Genomic DNA, 23,979 nt, shown 5'->3' with positions numbered 1-23,979 from the left:
AGAGCAGGTAAATCATTTCAGAAAACTTACTGTCCCTAATGACTTTGATAAATCCATCCTAAGTGTGCAAACAACTATTGTCATTTTCAACAGGAGATAAGGTTACAGACAAGCTACACCATGAGCATGTCTGAAAAGCATGTTAAAGAAAAATAAAAGATAGGAAAGAAGTAAAATAAAAATCTAATATGTAGGTTTCTTTTCAAATAAAATATTTATGTGCAGCCCTTCTCTTTACATAGGAGGTATATTATGCAACACCTGAAAAAGATAACAGAAGCTAAGCATGAATACTACACAGAGACAAGAAAGGTTTGAAATTTAAAACAAGCTTGACATGACTTAGTTTGCATCTTTGCCCTGATTGTAGCCTTCCTAAGCAATCTACAGAACAGGTGCCCTGACACAGTTTGCTCCCTTTGAAAAGCTAGAGAAAATAAATTTTTAAAAAATCAAATTATTTATTGCAAATAAAAGCTATTTTTCAGAACTGTATTTGCCCAGTTAGGAAAATCACTGCACACAATACATTAAGGCTGCAGAACATTTGAGCAGTGATGGCAGCACAGATTTGCTGATTGCTGTCAGCAAACTCCTGATTCCACAGCACTCCAACTACTGCTTGTCTTTAAACATCTTCCACGAAGCAATTTGAGTGAAGTACTGAGATATTTTCATTGCATTTCAAAGTATAATTCACAATCAGTGATACAACAGTAAGCAAATAATATACTTAAAGAATGAAAAAGATGCTAGTCAGCTCACTGTTAAAATTTTCAAGGTATCATTCTAAAAGAATCAACTATAAAACTTACAGCAATGCTTATTCTTAGTTTTGTCTGCATTTTTAATCAGTGTGCAGGTACTTGGGTCAGCTATCAAAAGAAACAACTTTCACTAGAAAGTTTCTTTTCTTTTTTAACATTTCTCTGGCAAAATTCAGATTATGGAACATTAAAATAATTGTCCTGCTCAGACTGTGGTACAACTTGATTTAATAACTGCATGGGATTTGTTTTGGTTATCCTGAAAACAGTATGACTAAAATTACTTATGAAATAATTCACCTCTGTCAGAGCCCATCATGGACCTTGGATATCTTGGTGTTAAAGGAATCTTAATTCGTTCTGCTCTGTATTGCAAGTTACTTGAAGAACCTATTTTTAAAACAAAGAAAAATTTATAAGACAGAAATAAAAGCAATGACAATGAACAAAAAAGTACATTTAGATTGTACTTCTTCAATGAGCATTAAAGTGGCCTCTAAATGATCAAGGCAAAAGCTTTGATGATTACCCTCATAACAGTGAATATCATAATTATAGTAAATTATCTTGATTACAGTGTCAGTATAAACAGAACACAATGCAGCTACACAGTATATATGCACCATTCATTTTTGTAGGAAAAAATATTTCTAGTACATATCAAATTTCCAGTTATCACGTAATTTAAAATTTATTTAAATTTAAAATGTTCTTACTGCTATAAGGCATTCATTTGCTTTGGTATCATTAGGCTAGGCATAAAAAATATTTACCTGTCAATCAACTAAATATAATTAATTTTCTAAGAATACAGTTTACATTTGGCCGTTAGTCATCCATTGACTTTTTGTTCAGGGGACTCTCTCCTTTTCTTTCTAATCACCAGCTCATTGAACCTCAACCTTTGACCCTGCATCCCATCTCTCTAAGGACACTTTTAAAGTGTAACAGGCATGGAAGGGAGAATCCCTCATATGCAGAGACCATTTCAGAGAGACTGTAAAGAACAAACCAAACACAGCAACTTCCACAGAACACCTTTAGTCTTAAACCATGAGAAATTAAGCAAAGGAACACCAGAAGCCTTTAGCTTTTCCAATCATGACAATCCCCTAACATGGGTACTTAAGGAATTTTTCATTTACAGTTTTCTACAATATAAAGAAGTCCACAGGAAATAAATTAGAAAAGCTGGTTACCAAGTCTGGCACTAGATGGCAAGGAATTTGAGCCATGAGATGCTCTTGTACGTGAATTTTCAGAGTAGTCATTGGAGTGTTTATGACTTAGGTCCAAACTCAGGCGACCTTGATGCTGGGAACTGCATCAAAAGAAAAGCAGAATAGGGAAACAGTTAGAACTGGCCAAACCTCAGCAAACAGAAACTGGCCAGCAAAAAATTCTGGTTAGCCCATGTGCTGAATGAAATTAAGGCTTCTCTCGTTTCCACTTCCACATTGTCCCATCATTTTATGAATTATTAGAAGCCAGAAGAAAAATAGCCTTGAAGTACTACAAAAAAATGAGAAAGCTTTGTTTTGGCAATGACAAGAAAAAAATACTAGAAATTAGTTAATTAAAAAATTAATTTCTTTGTCAGTATCAATCAGTAGGGCAGAGGAAAACCTAACCCATCAGTTACTGAAAGACACGAAAGCAACTGGAACATCATTAATATGCAACAATGGTTTTGAGACCCCTGCATCAAAATAACATGTTTCACTCTGAACTCCACCAAACTACTAGAAGTAATTTTATCCTAATGAAAGCAAAAGTTTAGAGAGATATAAATTTTAAAACACCTGGGATGCAGATGCTGATGACATATTTGGCTGGCTACTGATGGGCAGTTGCTGGTGTGAACTCTGTGGCTCCAGGCAGTATAGATTGGATTTCTCATGACAGCAGTCACTGCAGGGCATGGTGCTAAGCTTCTTGGTACTGTCCCTGCTTCAGATGAGAAAAGCATATTCTTATCAACATTATTAACATATAAAGTCCAGATTTAAAATGTACCTTAATATTTTATAATTATGTATTTTAATATTTACATGCATGATAAATAAACATATTAGCATACAAATACATTATTAAGCATCATACGACACCTTTTTGATAATACATGCATGTTTAAAGTCTTGTTTATAATTCTGTAATGAATCAGTAATAAAGTGGATTATATTACCAAAAATGAAGCCATTCACAGTGTATGATTTTAATATAAGCAAGTAGATAAAATATTTTCTATTTTCAAGTTCAGAAATTTTTTAACCAGGAATGAAAATTTAGTCAACCAACCAGCATGCAAGATTTTATTTGGCACTTGAACTAACTGCAGCTATAATTATTCTAGTTCCTCTCTTTTGTTGTCACACAGAGTCCCACTTCTAGCATGACTTTAAATTCTAATATTTATTTCTGAAACTTATTACTCAAGTCGCTTTTGTAAGTATATTCGTTTTACAATACTAAACCAAAGTCAATCTTAAAATTTTGTCTTGAGTTGGTACCACAGAACACAGCAGCAAAAACTTGTTCTCACTTCAACATATGTTGTCTAATATTGTCTAAAGTAGGTTTGACTTGACTCACTTATTGTGCAAAAGTATGATGCTAAGATAAAAGTTAACTGCAAGGTTAGAAATAATACTTTTAATACTTTTTCTACTGCCATTAAGAGAGAAAGTGAGAAAAGAGTAAAATAAATCAAAGAAGAGCAAAAACTTCCTGGTGTGAGCTACTCTTGAGTGTGTCTTGTCAACAGATTAGGGCACCTTTGCTTAAATCTGTCCATTGATCCAGATACACAGACTATTACCTTCATGTTCTCCAGTAAGAATACAACCTTCCATAACTTCTAGAACTTACAGGACTTTGGGGCTTTACAAGAAGAGAGGATAAACTCATAAAAATAAATATCATCTGATTCGAAACTTAAGATTAATATATAGCTGCTAAAAATTGAAATCTAAATCTAGATACTAAAGACTGAGCAATCTATCTGACAATACATTTACCAAATGCTTCTTGACTATTTCAAGTTAACTAGCATACTATATCCTAATTACCTCCTTAAGCACTCCATTTAGTCAGTGCCAATTCAAAACCTGCTAATATGAACTTCAATACCTAAAATTGTTTGACCAAAAGAGACAAAAGGCTGTTTGCTGTTCCACCTGATTATATTGATATATATTAAGCTTCTTGTAAGTCCCCTCTTCAGTATCTTAATATCTCAAATACACTCACATTTAACTTTTCACTTAGATTAAGATCACTTCCCGAATACCAGATTTTTTTCCTTGGAAGAATTTCAGAAATGAAGCAGCTAAAGCCTGGGATACCTCTATCTATTCTCAAAAACACTGAAAACCTTACTTTTCCTCCTAAAGGACACGCTACACCTTGTTCTGCACTAATGTATTGAGAACTTCTCTGCAGAGAAACTCATGAAACACAAATCCTTCAGCCAGAAGTTGATCAATTTTCTTAGTGATTTTTAAACAGGCTTCACTTCTTTACAGTCCAAAAGCTGAGTACACCATGTTCAGATTACAACAGATCATAGAAATAGGTTTTGTGAGTCTTGTTTCTTCTGTACTTAGCACGATTAGTCCCCAGTGTGGACAAGTGCCTTGGGGCATTCCTAGAAAGCAGTTTGGAGTTCTGTACTCACCTGCTGACATGCTGCCAGGGTATAAGGCAGCAGCCACAAAGCCATCACTGTGCCTAGCAGAACGCTTTGGGGAATATGGTGCCCATTCCTGAAGCTCTGGAGACAGATGCTCCTCACTAGCTGGAGCATATTTCTGCACCTACAGGAGCACAGAAGTTTGATTACAGGAAGCTGTATTCAAAAGAATAAAACAGCCAAACTGTGGAACAATAAGCAACATCAAACTTTCAAGTATCTGTTGCAGAATGTGTCACCATGGTGCTTCTTAGACATTCGTCTTTCAATTAAGTTCTTCTATCCATTTTTTCTCCATCCTACTTTGTTACTACTTTCTATTATTTTGCAATCTTCTTAGGGCAATATTTGCAATTTAACTGATACCTTTTGCATCAATGAAACACTCAGCATACTTCTCCTTTAAAATAAGGCTTTCACAGGCTATTTCAGCCGCTATTGTTGCAAATGTTTGCTATAGAAAATTTGGCTAAAAAGCCAGAGAGCATTCTCTTCTAAGCCTGCATTTCCAGATACATGTGGAGTAACCACTCTTCAACAAGCAATTAAGGTTTTAGAACCTCACAACTTCTCTTCTGTATATAACAAGTGTACTGGTGAGTTAAGAACATATGAGAATAGCTCAGACAATGATGAAGAGGAGCTACAAGTGCAGGACTCAGCACATGGTGTTCAAACATTTGAAATGTACAGCACAAAATATGCATGTAAAAAGTGAAAAATAATTACTGAAAATGTACTTACAGTTTTTATGACAGCAGTATTTTAACTAAATGTAGAGTTACTGAGAGCACAAAGACTAAAAGGCAGAGGTGCCTTCATAGAACCAGTACCTGATCATTTTCATGTCTGCAACAGTAATTGATCCACCTACTATTCAGGAATTAAGCACATCTAAATTTATCAGCTTATCAAAGTACACAAAATTAACTGTGTATATACACATCTAAATTAAATTACAACACCCAATATGGATACAAATGACACTACACTTTATTTTGCTATTACAAACACTACTTCAGGAGTGACTGTGTGCAGACTGGGCACTACCATCACAACAGCCTGAGGTAGTTCCAACTGACAAGGGCAATTCCAAAAGGAAAAAAAAATTCAGAGTGATTATGCCCACATTTTGAGGCACAGTATCACTTGTTCTCTCCTGCCAACAACTTTAGAGCTACAAAGCTCTTCCTATTTTATGGGTGAAGAGGGGAAAGAGGAGAAAAATAAAAAAGAATCATAGAACCTAGTTTTAATTTAACCCTAGAAACAAAAAATAACTAGGAAATTAAGTAACCTTAAAAAACCAAAAAAATCATCATTGTAATTCTATTCTATAATTTTCTTCTTTACCTCAAACCAACACCTACTTGCCACCTGTAACACAGCTTGGGCAGCACAGTGATGCAACCACAATATGTCCCCACATATCCCTTGGTCTCCTCAACATTGAGTGCCAAAACCACCCACTCTGTTCCAGCTAAAAAATCTCCTGGGCCTAATTCCCCACCTACACATGTCCTTGTCACAGCTGGCAACTCTTTACTCACTCATTCTTCACTAGACAAATATTAATACAATTATAACCAGGGCAGTGCATGTGCCCATGACAATGCACTGCAACGAAGAACTATCAGTGCTAATGGAGCAACTTGACATTCTATATAAAGCAAACATTCCCTGTTCAACACCTTGATCTTATTCTGCTATTAAATAATAGGACATGGGAATATGCCCTCTTTGACTTCCTGCTGTGCAGTTCTTGTGACTTTTCTCTAAGCCACACTGCTCTTCAGACCAAATCTGCTGATTACAGGTTCAAAATTAAACTCTTATGCTTTTCTGTCATTTATTCTGATAGCTTTGGCTGAGACAGAGTTAATGTTCTTCATAGTAGCTAGTATGAGCTGTGGGGTTTTTTTATTGTGCTGGACACACTGCTGATAATAACAGATACGTTTTCATTTTTTGATGAGCACTGCTTACATAGAGGTTTAAACCTCTTCGTAAGTATTTTACCCTAAAAACGTTTGGGAATGCATAAGGAATGGAAGTAGACAAAACAAAATGGAAGCAGACCAAAAAAAAGGCATAAAAAACTGTCAGTTGTTCCCTTACACCAGTATTTTTGCAGAATATGGCTCTAACCCTGCATAACTTCCAACTCAGCTCTGCCATCTCTATTGCTTCTAAAACTCTGTGAAAAGGGTTGGATTAGCCAGGTATAAACAAGTAAGGGAAAAGAATATTAAATTCTTCTATAAACTTTGGCTTTCAGTTAAAAAGTAAAAATAAAAAATCTCTATCTTCCAGATGAGCAAATCTGAGGCAGTGGACCTGAAATAACATTATAGATTATGTCACTTTATATAATGCATTCATCTAAATAGGTCTTTCCCAGAGCAAAAAAAAATTTTTCTTCCATCCATTCTGTCAAGACATGACCACCACCTTCTCAGCAGGATTACTTATCCTAACAAATTATATGCTGATTTTGGATTTGCATCACTCTAATAAACAGCTCACCTTTATAGTGTAATGGGCCTAACACCCTTTGAATTTCAGATAAGATGTACAAAATTATTTTGACATGTCAAAAGACTTATAAAAACCCAATACTATGGTAGTGCATCTTCTTCCATTAAATTGTACAGTGATCTGGACAACCAACCTGACTTTTGTAAAACTTCAGAGACACTATTTTCAGTTCTTTTAAAGCTGATGCCTTGTGTTTTCATCTATGTCTTTTCAGGCTGTCAAAACATAGAAGAGCCCAGATGTTGCAACAAGCAGCATGAAAACCTCAGGTATGGCAGCTAAGCAGAACACTAGTTTTCTGTTTGTTGGGCATCACTGCCTGTTAAATACTGGAACTCTACATTCTGATTTGTATTTTGTGATATTGCCAAATGCCAACTGAGCCTGAGTTCAGAGGACCTGAATTCTAAGGATGGGCTATGCTGCTTCTGCTGTGGTACGTAACTGGGCACCCAAAACCACACTGCTAATACACTCCAAGGTTTCTAGTTTTGTGCTTCAGTATACCAAGTTTCTACCTGAAGTGCAGGATTAGGAATGGGCACAGGGGTCATTTTATGCCTCAGAGCAGGAGCTGATTTTGGCCGTGGTCTTTTAATCTCTGGCTCTTCAACTCTTTGAAAGCCAATGTCATCTTCACAGGACTTCCTTGAGGAGAGGTGAGTGCAGTCAATTCCCTCCTCCCGATAGTAATGCCCAGCATTCCTGCTGCGCCCCTTGAGAGTAGCAGAGTCCTGTTTAAGTGCCAAGGAAACTGGAGCCTGGGCAGTGGCTGGGCTGGTGGGAGGTGATCCTGTTGTTACTGTAGACTCTGATGCAGAGCTTGCCTGCTGTTTATGTTTAAATTTGATGGAGTCACTTCTCTTAGGAGGAGTTGGAGGAGTTGAAGCCACTTCAGCTTTTGATGGCTGAGGTGAATGGCCTGTCACCTGATTAGGGGAAAGGTACTCCAGTTTGGGAGGAGTTGGTGGCCTTTTGAAAGTATCAGGGTCAAAGATAGATTTCCTTTGTTTTGGCTTTTTATACACAGAGAACTTTTCTGTTTCTGTTGCTGAGATATTAACCATGACTTTTGGCCAGGTACCACCGCTATGCTTAGCTCCATGTCCTTTGTCAAACGCTGTCTCAACCATCATACAGTCAGCTCCTGTAGGTTCATAAGGCAGCCTCCTGTTGTCCAAGTCAACAGCTCCATAGCCTTGGTCCCCATATGTCTCTGGGCTGAAGGAGCTGAGACTGTGCTCTGAATTACTATGGCAGCTGTGCACTGTGTTCCTACGAGAGTCTACGCGTAATGTGTTACTTGGGAAAGGTTTGTGATCACAAAATGAAGTGCTGCCCTGATCCCCTTGGTCCTTCTTGCCATCCATGATGTCTGGATTGAAAATGTCAGTCTGGGTTGAGCTGTTGAGTTTCAGATTTCTTTTATTTTGTGCTTGTATCTCTGAAGCATGAACTCTACAGTTTGATATTTTTTCTGAATCCTTCAAATTTTCAAATATATTTTGACCACTCCAAGATGAACTCTGAGGAAAAACCTAAAACAAAAACCACATGTGATCACCTTATTATTGTGGCTGATTTCTGTTTAGTATGAGTCATATCCCTAATCTTCTTGATTTATCTATACCTGAATATACACTTAATAATATCTTACAATTCAAAGCACAAAATGTCAAATGAAATGAAGCTAGAAAAATGTTGGTAATATTTTCAGAACAATTCTCAAGGAGCAGCTCCACATGGTGGCAGAAGTACTCAACTGCAAGTGAAGGGGCCTGAATTCTACTTCTGCCTCTGGTAAGTGATGCCAACTTTAATTGTCCATTTCCCCTCATACATTTAATCTTCTTTCTCTGTTAAAACCTAAAGCTCTCTAGATATGAAATTATGACTCAAAATCCATATGACAGGCCCAGAATAATGGGATTCTAAACTCAAAAAACAAAACAGAATAAATATTTTAGAGAAATAAGCCTGAAAATCAAAACCTTGTACTTAATCTCCACAATAGCAAAAGTTCAGTTTTCTGCACAACTCTCTCCTGACTAAAGCTAACTTCCTTTAGACAGCAAGCAGTTTATCTTTTGTGTACAAAAGTGCTGCCCTCTGAAGGAAAACCCAAGAAGCAGCAAGCAATTGTGCTGATCTCATTTCATGTGACCAGCAAACAAATGGGAAAGAAGACAATAAGTTAGTCTCATTTCCAACTAAATGGCACAAGAGCCTTACTTTGGAAATAACTGCTGAGGAAGCGTACCACGAGAGGAATGCATCCAGACAACTGTCTTTTTCCCATTTTGATACACTTCTTTTTTTCCCATATACTCTTCCTTGAAGAGCTAGAATAATTGTGCACAAGTTCAAGAGAATTCTGCAAATTCAGCTTCTGCTACTCACCTTCATGAGTGACAGAGTAAGTGAATCCCTACAGTTTCGCAGCAGAGCTTCACATTCAGTAAGCGACTTGTTATCTAGTGCAATGCCATTGATCTGCAGACAAAAGAAATCACAAGAGACATCTGTAAATCCAAGGTAATAGGTAGATAGGAGTTAAGGTAGAGTATCTCTTAGACAGGGAAAACACTAGTCTACACATATATATGTGACTGAAGTTTGGTTGATGTTTGTGCATTTTCAAGAGTGGAGAATGGACAACTCCCAAGTCCAATCTGCTACTCCTTCAGGGACACAGGGCATCACCCCAGGCCACCACACCCTCTGTGCAGCTGTACCAACAGGAACCACCTTCCCTTTAACAGGGCACAAACCACACCCATCCTGCAGGGCTGCAAATGCACCTCAGGACAGACTCCCTCCTAGAACAGATGACAGCTATGGCACCAACATTTACAAGACAAGGAACCTCTCATTCAATGAAGGGACGCCTTTTTGGAACTGACCTTTCCTAATCAATATAAGAATCACAGATATCATTACATGCACACACTCACACACACACATATATATATATATATATGTGTGAAAGCCAAGTGTGAAGAATAAGCTAATGCTTCTGACAAAAATTCTCTTATGAACTCAGGAAATAAGCTGCACATTACATTCATCATTCAGCATACAAAAACATTAATTTAGAATAAATGTTCAGAGAATTTACAAAAAGGACTTAATATTGCAAAAGTAAAAAATTAATTGGAATGTTTGGCATCCTAAAGAGTGGCATCAATGATAACACTTCAAAATAAATACAAATTTTAAAAGGCAAATGCATTTTTAGGACTTACAGCAACTATTCTATCTCCCACAGCAAGGGAACCCTCTTTGGCAGCTGGGCTTCCAGGCACAACAGCAGCAACAAATACTCCATTTTCTAGACTGACCCCACTATCTGAAATGCATAAAAAAAGAATTTCAATTTGCAATTTGAATATATTGCTCAAATGGCATGTCAGACCTGCCTGCATAAGAAAGAAATATGACTACCAATCCAGCTGAATTTAAATTTCAGTAAACCCTTCCAAAGAAATAACAAGGCAAAGAAAAAGATTTTGAATATCCCAAAAGTTAATATAACCACACAAAAATGGGGCAACTGGGTTTCACAGACTTGTTTACACTCTCACAAACATTCCAAATAGGCAGCTAACTAAAGACAAGTATTTTAAAAAAGAATCAACTAAAACCCACCCAAGGACAAAAACAAAACCTGTACTTACAAGATGAAGCTATTATTAGTAACAGTATTCTTGGTTTGCTTTAAAAAAATTAATGAAATGGCCTGCTAGAGAGGAGTTTAACATGTAAATGTGATTTAAGCAAAGGCTCAGAGAACATGTACCTTTATGTCAAGCCTTACTTGGCTGAACAAACATGTGCCATTTACATCCATCCTTTATAGTCATTACCTTTATGTCCAGAAACATTGATGTGAAGAGGTGTTATCACTCGCCCACCTAAAGACTTTCTTCTTCGAACCACCATATTAATAACACCTCCTCCATTTAGAACAGCTTTTATAACTTGCTTTTTATCCTTATTGGTAAGATCCACATCATTTATCTTCAGCAGCCAATCATTCACTCTGGTAGATATACAGAATTAGGTAGATCAGTTACAAGCACACTTTGCTGGACACAGCACATGAATAACGTTCCAGGAAAAGGCATGCAACAGAGCTGATCTCAATAAACTCATCCTTCATTATCTGGAGTTATCCATTCCTGAAAAAGCATTAAATAGCAGCTAAATGAAAACCAGGACTGCTAGTCTGCATTTCACTAGGAAAAGTATATCCTCAAATCACTAATGACAACTTCTTGTTTAAAAGCATGCTTGTAGAGAAGAGTTATGAAAAAAAACTTCTATCAACACCAAGAATAGCAGATGGTTCCAAATGACCCCCTGCTCTACTCTCCTTTTCTCTTGCCCTCCCTCACTTAAATTTCCCAAAATTTAAATAAATAGATCTAGGTTTGAGGAGATGATAACAATGTAGTAAAAAGGGCACAGTGCAACAAAAGAACATTTCAAATTGTTTTGAGTTTTAAGTGCTGAATCAAACAGTGTTTAATTTCTGTAATGCTTCTAGGCCTTCTCAGTGTGATTTCCCAACCAACATTAATAATATAAAGAAAACATAACTTCAAAAAACAAAAATCAAGAAGACAATTTGCAATACGCTCTTATTGAAGGTTTATTGTGATCAAAAAGCCAGGAGGTGTTTTCCAAAGCCAGGCCTACCTTAACCGACCATCAGCAATACTTCCTTTGTCTACTTTGGTGACGAAGATCCCGCAGTCTCCAGGGAGGTACGGCTCGTTCACACCTTCGGCCACATCAAAACCAAGTGCTTTCAAGTCCATATCATCCTAGTAAATATTAATGACAGGTGATTCTGCTGCACTGACAAACAGAGTTTGTTACCAGGAGGCATAACTGCATGTTTGCACTATGTGCTAATATTCACAGGCTTCCTGAATATCAGGTAAGTTTTTATTTTTTTGTACGTAAGTACATAACGTCCCATTTCCATTAGAATGATCCTTCTCTCTCAGATTAAGGCTTAAATAATACAAATGGAGAACTTCAGCAAAGAGGAACAGAAAAGCAGCTGAGCATGTGAAAAAGCCCATTCAGACCCATATCACCTGTTTTAAGGTACAATGTTGGTTGTGTAATCACAGAACAAGGACATATTTCCCAAGAATGGGGGGAAAAAACAATTGCCAAGGTAAAGAAAGAGCATTATGTCTTAGTAATGAAGTCAGGCAGATTTCTGCTGTGCCATGACTGGAGACCAGAAGTAAACAGGAAAGATGGCTCTAACATTATGGGGACCATTTTTAAATACAGATTTAGAGGTGGCATTCTACCAAGCCTGACACCAACCAGATCATTCTTGATGTGAAAAGTAACAAAAATCTTTGAGATCATTCACTGAACAAAACATGGAAATTTTAATGTAGCGCTTGCTTTGGTAAATGATAAGGTCACTGTAAGGAAAAAACTTATCCAAAAAACAGTAAATTGGTACCAACTGACCACAAACTCATTTATTATTGCTATTATCACTGTTAAATAACACACTTCTAAAAATCAGAGAACTCTACTTGAAGCTGTCTGCTGGATCAACCATCTCAGCATACTGAAGGGTAAGGACAATTGAAATGTAAAACCTAACATGAAAAAAGTAAGTGGAGTTTAAAGCAGATGTGTAAGTACAGTTCAAGTTATCCCCTAAAATCAGAAGATGTCTTCAGGGAGCACAAAAGATGCCTGATAAAAGCTGAAGATAAAGCATGCAAAAAGATGAGCAACACTTGGAAAAATAGGAGAAATAGCTTAGTATGACACATTAACTCTTTTATGCATAGATTTTAAGTGTTATTGCCAGTAAAAGATTGGCCTCTAATACACTGATTCCTTCACATATTAAGTTTTGGCTGCCTTAGCACTGCCATGTCTGCAGTGAATCACCAACTTAAAGACCACTATACTACATGGGCCTGGGTACTCTTGAACATTAAAGGTGGGAATGATTTTTATTTATAATGCCGATGAAGAAAATTACAAAGCTTGTATATAACAGCTTGGTTTTACCAACTACTTTCATGTAGCTGTAACTGCACTTACTGCCTCCATGTGCACCTACACAATTCCTTGTCAAACAATAAAGAACTAAAAACCCCAAAATTGTATTTTTAATCTTACCTAGTATTTAAAAGATTATAATTGGTTCAGAGCTATCCAGTACACAAGACAATGCAATGTATGATTTTACTTACTCTGTCTTTTTCAAATTCTACCACTTCTGTTTCCCATTCCAGAGAATCTGTATCTATGGCTGAGTCATGGGAACTATGGGCCATCAATTGACGAAATCTGGCCTCCTTTTCCAATTGATTTTCCATCTTTTCCCTAGGCAAAGAAAATTATTACTTGCAGACACAGAAAACATCATTTTAAATAAACTGAAAAATAATGCTCGGATTGTCATAGATACTATATTTGGTTTTCTAAATCAAAAATCCAAGCAGTGCCAAAAATTTCCTTCAGTTTCTGTCTTTCCAATAGTCTTGGTCTGCTATCAAATTGGCTTTACATTTCTATACATCATGTTAATATAGTCTTTAATTTTTTGCAAAATTTTTACATGACTAAATGTACAACTAGGCCTCTCACATCCTCCAAAATGCATTTAATTTACCCCCAGATGAGCTCTAACAGTGTGTAGGGTATGATAAATACCAATGGCAAAACCTCGCCCATAAACCACTGAGTAATCAGTTGAGAGGAACTAAGCTATAGTTAATAACTAACCAACAAACAAAGTTTTCCTCACAAACTTTCATGCAGTTTGATCATTTCTGTAACATACTTCAGCTCCTTCAGTTCACGAACAGCATCATTCTTCTGCTTTCTCATGTCATCCAGATTGCGAAGAGCTTCAGCCAAGTCACTCACAGCTCGGTCTCTCTCCCTCCTTAAGTTGTCACACAAAGTTCTTCAAAAGAAAAAGATTGCAATCTAGTTACTTTAAACCCTATTAAAGTAAATTTGTTTTACCACATTGTATAGTTAATGTAAATTTCAAAGAGCAGTTTCAAAAGTTTTCTATCTGCAAAATAAAAAAGGATAAGGAAGAAAAAAATGGCATATGCTAGGTCTTAATTCTTCATCCTTTCATCTTTTTCAGAACCTTATTTCTACTTATCTTCTTTAAACTAGTAAATAGAACCCTTATTTAAGTATTTTTCTAAGTTCCTTAGATATATTTAGTAGCAAATATGTTGGATATTTTTTTGTGCATGTCCCCATAAGCAAAGAATTATGTGCAGGACTAGAGCTATGGCAGGATTATTAGCATAGCATGCCTAAAAGATTGCACAATTGCCTGTTCCCACACAGCAGTGCTGTTAGACTCAAGGGTATTTACTAGAGACATTTTGGTAATGAAAGCACAGAAAACAACAAAGATCTTCTAAGGTGCCCTCAACATTTTTAAAAAAAAACACCATGTGACAGCTAAGGCAGAGGAAGTGCTGGCAAAACCCAGCCTAGAACTGCATCAGCTGCACACCAGGTGTGACAGAGATCACTCAGGTATCATCTAGCAGGTGTTTACCGTATGCTTTCCCTTTCTGCAACAATCTTATCCCGCTCTTGAAAGGCCCAATCCCTCCTACACTTGGCTACTTCTGCTTCCTGGACAGCTTCCTTTAGTTCTTGTGACATAGCCTCATACTGCTTCCGAAGCATTTCAATTTCTTTGTTTGCTCTTTCTATGTCTAGGGTAGCAGAATCTTGTATCTAGGAATTAAGAAACACAGGTAAGTATTTTAGACACAATTTTTAGGTACATATGCACAAACAGCTTTTACTATAGAGTAATGTATTCAATTCTAATGATTTCATGAAAAATACTCATTTATTTTAGCATCAACTTTGGGGGGAGGGTGGGAGGAAAGATAAAACCTGCTGTAATGCATTTCATCCAGGAGCACACAAATTTGTACAACTGCATAATTAAGAATCCTCACTAATTCAAAGTAACATCAGTGAATGTTTCATATTTCAGAGATGACATTCTGTGCTTCAATCTTGTTCTGCTTAGCAGACAGAAAAAACCTGCAAGTATACTCAGAAATCAGGTACACTACTATATACACCTGCATATAGTATATAGAGTGTATATATACACTATATATAGAAAACACATATTTCCTACAGTAACGCCCATTATTTACTCTTGGGATTCATACAGGTCCCTTAATTCCAAAGCAATGAAATTGAAGAGCAATGGAATTGAAAAAAGTTTTTATTTAATGCTTCTTGTTTTAGATAAGAATTACTTTATTCTTAAGTTAGCTTCTCCCTCCAAAATTCCCTATTTTGAATAAGAGAGATGGTGACAACTGTAAGACAAATAGACAAAGAAAACTCCAAGCTTGCAGCACAACAACACGGGCCAACCACAACAGTACAGCCCACTAGAAGCTGTGGGCTTGCAAACAATTGCATGTGGTTAATTTCAAGAATACAAATGAAACTAATGAATCCAGATTTACTGACTTACAATTTGGTTAAAATGTAATTTTTTTCTAGTTAGATTTACAAATAGAATCTTAATATGAAGCACAACTGTGCTTCTTCCAAACATGAATTTCTGTCAGTATGTCTTGAAAAACATACATGCACGTGTATGTATTTTAGAGCGACTTGAGGAAAAGAGGGAAAGACTCTCAATGTGCCCAAACCTTTAATCTCTTGCAAGTTACTGACTTCACTAAGCTAAGAAAGAAAAAGGCATCAATAAAGACTTGCAATACCTGACGAGCTTGGTAATATTCCCTTAGCAGATGGTCTCTCTGGATGATTGCTTCTGTTCTCTCCTTCCTGGCAACATCCCTCTCTTCCTTCACAGTCTCTATATCCTTGCAAGCTTGATCAAGTTCCTTCTGGGCCTCAGCTTTGTCCTTCACTTCATGACAGTATTTTTCCAGTAACTCATTCCTCTCACAAATTGCTCGATCTCTTTCCACTAGAGCAGAGTTAAGTTCCTAAAACAAGATCCATTGTTTGCAGTCAGTTATGTTCAGAAGAAAATAATTCATCTTTCCAATTGAATACATGTCATGATACCTTAAAAGCCTGGAGAGTTCACCACTAATATTCTGAAAAACAGAGGCAGATCACATTACACACAAGTAACTACTAGCAAAGAATATTAAATGTGGTATTAAAAAATAGCACACCATGACATGACCACAATGCTTTGTCCAAAGTAAGAAAGATTCTGGGAGCACTGATAGCTTTGAGGAACTAAATGAGAAAAGGTTATTAACCAAACAGACTTCATGTTTTTAAAAAAAAAGTTGTTAAATCTGGCAAAGGGGAAGAATATATTGCAAACATTTTTTAAAAACTGCTTCAATTTTACAGGACTGAAATAATGTAGACAACCCAGCTACATAAGCATCTTAGAGCTTCTCCATATGTATTAAAGGAACATTAAAGTTATATGCCATTAAGATACAGAATGTTGAAGGTAAAACTACAATATTCTATAAAGCAGAATGACAATACATCTGTCTTGGTTTAGGGCAAATTTAGGAGGAAACCTCCAAATGGGGGCCCTCCAAGAAGCAGGTTCAAGCAGTCCCTTCCCCAACTGGTTCGGGGAAAAAAATATTTCCTCAGAGAAAAGTGGGGGAAAAAAACCTGTTTATTTAACAGACAAAGCACTTCCCAGCACAAAAATGACCAATACCAAGCAGCAAAACCTCTCACTGCTCTAAAGAGATGACAAATTCAGCAGAAAAATGAGAAAAGAGATGACAAATTCAGCAGTGGGTTCTGTGAGCCCAGCTCACTCAGGCTGTTCTCAGTCCCTCTGGCCTGGGAAATGCCAGCCCAGGACTGGTGGCCACAGGTGGGAGCTCCCAGTGCTCCTTTGGGTTTTCAGTCCACAGCAGGTTCAAACAATTCCAAGAAAAAGGAAAAAAAAAAAACAAAACAAAGCAAGCTAAAAAGCCAAAAGAGCGCTCTCTGTCCCGCTGTCCACTGCAGACAACCAGTCTGTGTGAAGAGTGCAGGGGAACAAGTGCTGTCTCTGATAAACTCTGCCCTTCTCTCCCCTATCCACTCCTGAAACCAGTCTTAAAGTTGCAGTACTCAATATTCAACACCAACAGAACAGGACAGATGATTTGGGGACACAAGCATCATAAAGTCACCCCAAGACAACATCTTAAGTGTGGAATTCAACTGCATCGTAATAAAAAAGGTACAGCAAATGCTAAAGTGTTCTAAAATAAAATCTGCCCTTCTAGAATTATTTAAATGAGGCTTCCCTAATTTCCATTGGAAGAATGGGTCATTGAAACAATCCATTTCAAGCCCCTACATTTTCAGATGGCTCAGGTCTCTAGAAGCATTCAGTCAATGTCTACCAAGAAGTCCTCCAAAACACAGGCACTCCTAGCTGGAAACTACCAATGTTTTGATTGCTAAAAGCTCACCAGAGACAACTGACACCTCAAAAGCAAAAGAGAGAAAGGTTTGAAGTGCTTAAGGATAGAAAGACACCATGTCATAAACTGATTTTCTGTCTATTTACCTCTACTGTTTGCAAAGAATAAAATTTAATATTTAAAGCCCAGATGACACTTTGCTGTACTAACAGAATGTTTTTGAGAAGTGCATCTAATTAAGGCTAGTCAGATTATTAACAATAACATTAAGAGTTCCATTTTTTTTCTGTAGAGTAGCAGAGGAGCACTGAATTAATGACTCACTCTGTAAGTGAATCTCAATTACCAGAACACCCAAGTGCTTTCAACATCACTAAGTTCTTCCTTGCTCAGTAACTCTGAAGAGCAAAAAATCTCTGAATTGTCTGTTGGTGTAGGCAAGTTTTAGTACTGAAAAGATCATTTTGCACAGTTAAACTACAATTGGTATAAAATGTGCATTCAACTGTGTGTATACAACTTACACAAGAATATTAAGTCTTTTCCCACAAGTAGCTGAGATAAAAGTCACCAAGGCAGAGGGAAAGTTCTCAGCAAGACCTTCACTAAACAAGAATCTACAGTCCTTTAAAGTGATTGGAAAAATTGCACACTATCACAGTTTAATCCAGCGTGTTCAATATAAACTATCTGAATAGAAGCAGCCCTTGCCTCCAGTGGCCAGTGGTAAAATTTCACCTCTTTTCTGATGAGATTTGCACAAACTTACAGCTATACAGCACAGGGGAATGTGCCATTTGGCACTGACTAGAACAGCTTCTGTTTGAAAACAGTAGAGCAGTTTGAGTTGAATGATTCTGAATTTGTGAATTACTTTTATGTTTTAAGGAAGTTCTCACATCTGAATATAACATAAGGACAAAATATAACAGATCTGTTAAACTGAGGGGAAAACTGACTATCACTGAAACATAACGTGATGAAACATAAGTATTTGCCAGAGCAAAAGACAGTGGCAAACAAAAAAAACACCACAGGAAAAAAGGAGAGAGGGAAATCTCTAACGTCCAATACCTTTGAGTGGGTGAATTCTTGAGAACTTAATCCAAAATTGTCCATTAGTACAACAATAATGAGATTTCCTCTATCATTTATAATACCAGAAAATTAGTACATTTTAGATGTCTCTTGAACCAATAAATTTGGGTATGTGTGACTAATAAAAGATTACATGTCTCCCTTGGAAATTAACTGTCTGACCTCATCAGTAGTTGCTCAGATATAATGCTTTAAAAAAATCAACCTCTTCGTCATTTCAGTTGCTTTACAATTTCTCCAGGATACCAAAGGCACACTAGCAAAACAGGGAAAAAACTACATTTAAAATTACATAAATGGGTTCAGTGCTGTTTAAAACAATCAAACAAGCACTACATAATAAGGCACTTAAAGGTGTCATATACCACAAGAAAAGTGAAAAACACAGTATTGCTTTTCTACAGAGCACTAGAAAAATTATGTCTGAGAGGATAATCCCATTTACAGAGGACATATTTCAGGATACAGTTTCAAGTGAATTGATACACTGATTGATAGATTTTTTTAATGTTTCAAACATTTTCCTTACCAGATTTACAAAGTCTCTTCTGCATTGAACATGGCTGCAGCAAGCAGCCAGTACTATGTGACATAAAAAAATACCTATTTGCGAGCAGAAAAGTCACAGCTACAGGAAAGAAAAATCAGAACAAAATGACAACTCAAGTATGGATATTTTACACCATTTAGAACATTACAGCAGCAGTTATTTCTGCCTTCTGAAGGGCCAGTTCTGGGAATGAAGAAAAGCATATGCCTCTGCCCTGCCAGCACCACTCCCCAGTCCTAGGCTCTTGCTGAATCCTGTTCAAGCACCCCTTTAAGTCAATACCCATGTATTTAAAACTTTAATTCTCTGCCCCTTAAGGCACTTTGGCAAATTACTCATAGTGTCACAATGACAGATATAACAAACTGGAGCAGAATGACTAATTGTGGCTATTTCCATGAGTATTCCTACCCTGATTCCACTGAAATCAATAGACATTTCAATTGGCTTACATGCTTTGATGAAAGTAGAAGAGGTATGAAACATATTAAAACCTCACTCACTGTAGAACTGAGTTACTGAGCTGACAAATATGCAGGGTTGGACAATACGACTTCTTAAAATCAGAATTTAGTCATACTTAGAAGCTCTTAGTTACAGTACATGTTCCTCCAAAATGGTGTTTTTTATTTAAAAGACAGCTCCACCCTTAATTTTTTATAAGAATATTTTGTTCAGAGGTAATGCTGTGAAAATAAAAAAATGAGATTTATAGGCAATGTAATACATTTTCTGTATCTATTATGCTGAATTAAGTATTTGTAAATCAAATAGTCATGTGAATGCATGTCAGCAGAAATGAAACTGAGCAGCAAACTGTGTTCTGCAAATCATAACAGCTTCATTCTGACATGGCTGTGATATAAGCATTTCAAGAACATGTTGCTGAAAAATAGGAAATTCTGGTTTCACACACTTTAAGGCATGCCTGAATTCTAAAGAAAAAATCTTCACAATATCCTTTTTAACTTATAGGCAAGTAAAAGGGCAAATGAGTAAGAACATGCATGTCAGCACAGGCTTTGTGAAAGTATGACTTGATCATGTACTGTCTTAAGCCACTGCAGATTGTACACCATTATAGAGGTATACTGTATATAACCACTGTAGAGGTTAAAAGTTTAAAATAATGAATATTTAGAGTTTTTATTATTATAGAGAGCATTACTTAAGAAGATATAGAAGACTAAAAAAAATATAAAAGAGAGAAAAGGAAAGGATTTATAATATGCAGGACAGAATTGAGACAAGTGTATAGCAAATTTCAACTGGCAGGTACATTTTTCAATCATGGAAATTGACAGTAAAAAGGACCAGCATAGGAAAACATCAGAACACAATTTCCTCTTCGCAGTGGATTAGTATTTTCCATTAATCAGTCACACATTCCTGATTCCAGCATCAGCAACATACACTCATTTCCCTTCCCCACTAAAACAATAGCTCAGTACCTGTCTTAAAGCTTCCATCTCTTCACTGGCCACTCGCTTCTCAGAAGAAGTGTTCTTCAGCTTGGACTCTGCAAGCTCCAGCTCTGTTTGGAGCTTATCCACCTCTTTGATTACTTGATCTCTCTCACTCATTATGAGGCGGTACTCATTGAAAACTGAGTCCCTTTCTTCCTTGTACTTCTCTGCATCCTTGGCTGCTTTCAGCTGCATTGTTTTGAACCTTGTCACCTCTGACTGTAATCGCTCCATCTCTCTCTGCAGCTCTTTGTTTTGTGCTGTGGCATTGCTTAGCTCCTGCTGTACTGATTCAAACCTAAAAACAAGCAGAAACACTTGTAAGACACTTGTTACTCATTTTCATACATTAAGGATTTGGCTGGGTAACCAAATGTATCCATTGGTAAAACATAACCACAGAGGACTTGTTAGAAAATGTATTCTTTGTGCTGCAAATAACCACTACTTCAGGAATGTTAGTGAACCTTAAGGAATATTACAGACCTTCTTTAACCATAACAACTACAAGGAATCATCTACAAACATGGAGAAAACCATTTCTTGACTTTGGTCTGTGGGAGTTGTGTATCACCCCTAACAGCCAATGAAAACATTCTTAGCACACCCATGGAAGCTCTCCACAGTCCTTGTCTGTGTGTGCTGATGTCCTTCCTACTGCAAATGGTTAACTGTGTAGGCTTGGTATCAAGGAGCAGAGAGGGGGTAAGTGTGCTGTGAGTGTCTGTGCCCTTCCACTTTAACACATGCAGCACTGGCAGCAGCACCTTCCAAGTGAAGCAAGATTTCCCAACACCTGCAGCCAGAGAACACTGCCACCAGCCCAAAGCCCTGCCTCACAGTCCCCCACAGCCTGCAATTCTGATACCATGAAAAGTTAACTTAGGCTAGAGATGATCTCCATTTAAAAAACCTTTAGAAATTATATTTCCTTATTGATTTGCTTTTAGTATTTAAATAAGAAGATATATACACAGGCTCACCATGAGTTCAAGAATTTGTTTGGAAAAAAATCTGAGGTTTAACAAAATTCTGGTTGCATTTGACTCTTATATACACAAGTAAAAATAAACATAGGTTGAAAAGCACAGTATCCCTTTCTCACACAAGCTAAACAATGGTCAAAATTCTGCATACAGTTCCAAAACCATAAATGGGAAACCCTTTTCTAAAGAAAAAGCACCCTTTCTCCAAACTAGTGTCCCCATCACGCATTCTAGAACCTTCCAGAAAATTTTACATAAATTCACATCCTTATTCATAACAGCAAAATTACATAACACTAGAGGAAAATTCTACAAAAAATATTAGAAAGGTATTGATGATTCTAGCACAATGGAAATAAGATGCTACATAAAAATTGGCAAATCAAAGGTATCGAAATTGAGTTATACCTCCTAAGAGAGGATGAATACTGCTGCTGGAAATGAATAGCTGTGTCCCTTTGCTTCATGAGCATGTCGATCTGTTTCTGGAGCCGCCTGTTCTCCTCCTCAGCCTGCTCCAGGCGGCTCAGGTCTGTGTTGTGACTGGCGATCTTCTCGTTGTACCGTTTCCTCAGGGCATCGTAGTCCTTCTTCACACCCTCCAGCTTGTCCATTGCTGTGTCGTAAAGCTTATTTAGGATCTCTGATGATCCATTCTGCTTCATAACCTTAAAAAATGACAGAAACTCTATCAGTAACCTTCACTGTTAATCAGTTCAAGAAATTCGATTTAAAATATATACACAAGAAACAAAATTAAGACAAAAATATATGAACCAATTTTAGTAATCATTCTTCTTAATGAACTAAGGAAAGACTGAACCTCTTTCAAGTACCACTGTTACTCTAAGCATTATTTCATCTGCTTTTTGTTGAGTTAAAAGTCTGCTTTACCATAAGGGCACAAGTGTGTGAAAATCTCTCTCTAATGGCAATTGTTATGAACACCTATTAAACCCATGTGGTTGTTGAAGTACTTGTATTGTTTAACAAGAAGTAATCATTACTTGATGACCAAGATGATAGTGGTAATTTAGGAAATGCCCACGAGGTGGCATTCATGACAGAGTGCCTGTATCCTCTGAATGAATTAAATAATTAAAAATGTTATGAGAATAAAACCTACCCAAAATATGTTATACACTCAGGCATATTATTTTAATATTCATACAATATTTCACCTGAGAACTTCCCACAGAGGTTTGCGTTTCAAAAAGCATACATAAAAGATGAACATGAAGAGAAAAATCCATTTAAACATGAATAAAGCCTGACCTGAATCTTAGTTTCAAATTTACATCAATGTAACAATCTTGCTGTAAATTGAAACACTGATGATACATGACCAGCAACAACATAAGAAAGCCCTAATGAGTGTCAGCCATTCTAGTCCTTGTTCATTCTCAAAAAAGCAAAAAAATATGCCTAAAATAAAGCCTCTAAAGCCTACATTTTTTTCTTTCTGTTTTTCTTTTTTTTTTTTTTTTTATTTTAATTCTATGCTCCTTTTTTTCTGGTTTTGTCTTTTAAATTGAAATCTGGCCCTGATGGAGCAGCAGGAAGAGAGAGAGGTGCGAGGAATTTTACGACACTAACATTAGTCTACAGAGGTATGTCCCTAACTATCTGAAAATAAAAAGTATTAAAGAACTAGAAGGAAAACAGAAGAAAACATGAGCTCCATAACAATTTGAAACCCAACATGCAGCAGCTATCCTGCACAAATTGGCTCATCATTTTTGTGTCATTACTCAAATATGAGTAAGAACCAGTCCCTGAAGATGGAGGAACCTGGATACCTGCAGACCAGAGGGAAGGGGAGAGCAAGAGGCTGCCCACTCTTCATTGCCACTCAAGAAAACCATTTTCCTGTGGACTACTTCCCACATGAGTTTAAGAACAGGTTTGAGAACAAATTATTAAGAATTCAAATGGAAACAGACGACTCCTTGCTGTCTAAAGAATATATGGAATGTATTTCTATTGAAAGTACACAAAATAATTAACGAAAAGAAGGACTAATACACAAGAAATTGGATGGAATTCAGCTTAAACTAGCTAACAGATTTGCCAGAGGAAGATGGACACACCAGTGCAATAAATGTCTCCCATTCAAAATCCCAATGAAAGAAAGTAAATAGTCCCAGCTGGCCCAAGGAACACAGCCATGGCAACATGAAACTCCGTATGTGAGCAGCAGAAACTTAAGCTGGTCAGCTGCTACACAGCAAATCCATGACAATCCCACACAAAGGGTAATTTGATCAAAAGCTTTTGCTCTCTGAGGCCACCAAGACATATTTTGTTATGGCCTGACAACGGAACACCACGTCAGAGGGATCAGCACAGAGTTAGATTAATTCATACGAGAAATTACAGGGACAAGATAAGACTTTTGGCACCCCTTCAAGACACCATGAATCATTCTGACAAGCTGAGAAATGGAGTTA

The 23,979-nt window shown here is 36.9% G+C and overlaps 1 protein-coding gene across 4 annotated transcripts in view; it reads right to left on the bottom strand.

Annotated features, from left to right (window-relative positions):
• The window catches only part of DLG5 (discs large MAGUK scaffold protein 5), a 95,519-nt gene that overhangs the window by 16,397 nt on the left and 55,143 nt on the right, over positions 1-23,979 (bottom strand). For 2 of the 4 annotated variants that reach the window (XM_079313126.1, XM_079313128.1), the window contains exons 6-20: positions 21,938-22,197; positions 20,529-20,841; positions 15,786-16,016; positions 14,582-14,766; positions 13,835-13,960; positions 13,242-13,374; positions 11,698-11,825; positions 10,863-11,038; positions 10,242-10,345; positions 9,397-9,489; positions 7,515-8,534; positions 4,444-4,582; positions 2,570-2,717; positions 1,967-2,088; positions 1,068-1,157 (exon numbers count right to left, since the gene is read on the bottom strand). In XM_079313126.1, coding sequence (XP_079169252.1) covers positions 1,068-1,157; positions 1,967-2,088; positions 2,570-2,717; positions 4,444-4,582; positions 7,515-8,534; positions 9,397-9,489; positions 10,242-10,345; positions 10,863-11,038; positions 11,698-11,825; positions 13,242-13,374; positions 13,835-13,960; positions 14,582-14,766; positions 15,786-16,016; positions 20,529-20,841; positions 21,938-22,197 — 3,268 coding nt within the window. The remainder of the gene's footprint in view (positions 1-1,067; positions 1,158-1,966; positions 2,089-2,569; positions 2,718-4,443; positions 4,583-7,514; positions 8,535-9,396; positions 9,490-10,241; positions 10,346-10,862; positions 11,039-11,697; positions 11,826-13,241; positions 13,375-13,834; positions 13,961-14,581; positions 14,767-15,785; positions 16,017-20,528; positions 20,842-21,937; positions 22,198-23,979) is intronic. The other 2 variants (XM_079313127.1, XM_079313129.1) reach the window with 1 other exon arrangement.

Source organism: Erithacus rubecula (genome assembly GCF_903797595.1).
Source record: "Erithacus rubecula genome assembly, chromosome: 9".
In the NCBI taxonomy this organism is placed as follows: domain Eukaryota; kingdom Metazoa; phylum Chordata; class Aves; order Passeriformes; family Muscicapidae; genus Erithacus; species Erithacus rubecula.
This window is presented reverse-complemented; position numbering and strand designations above follow the sequence as displayed.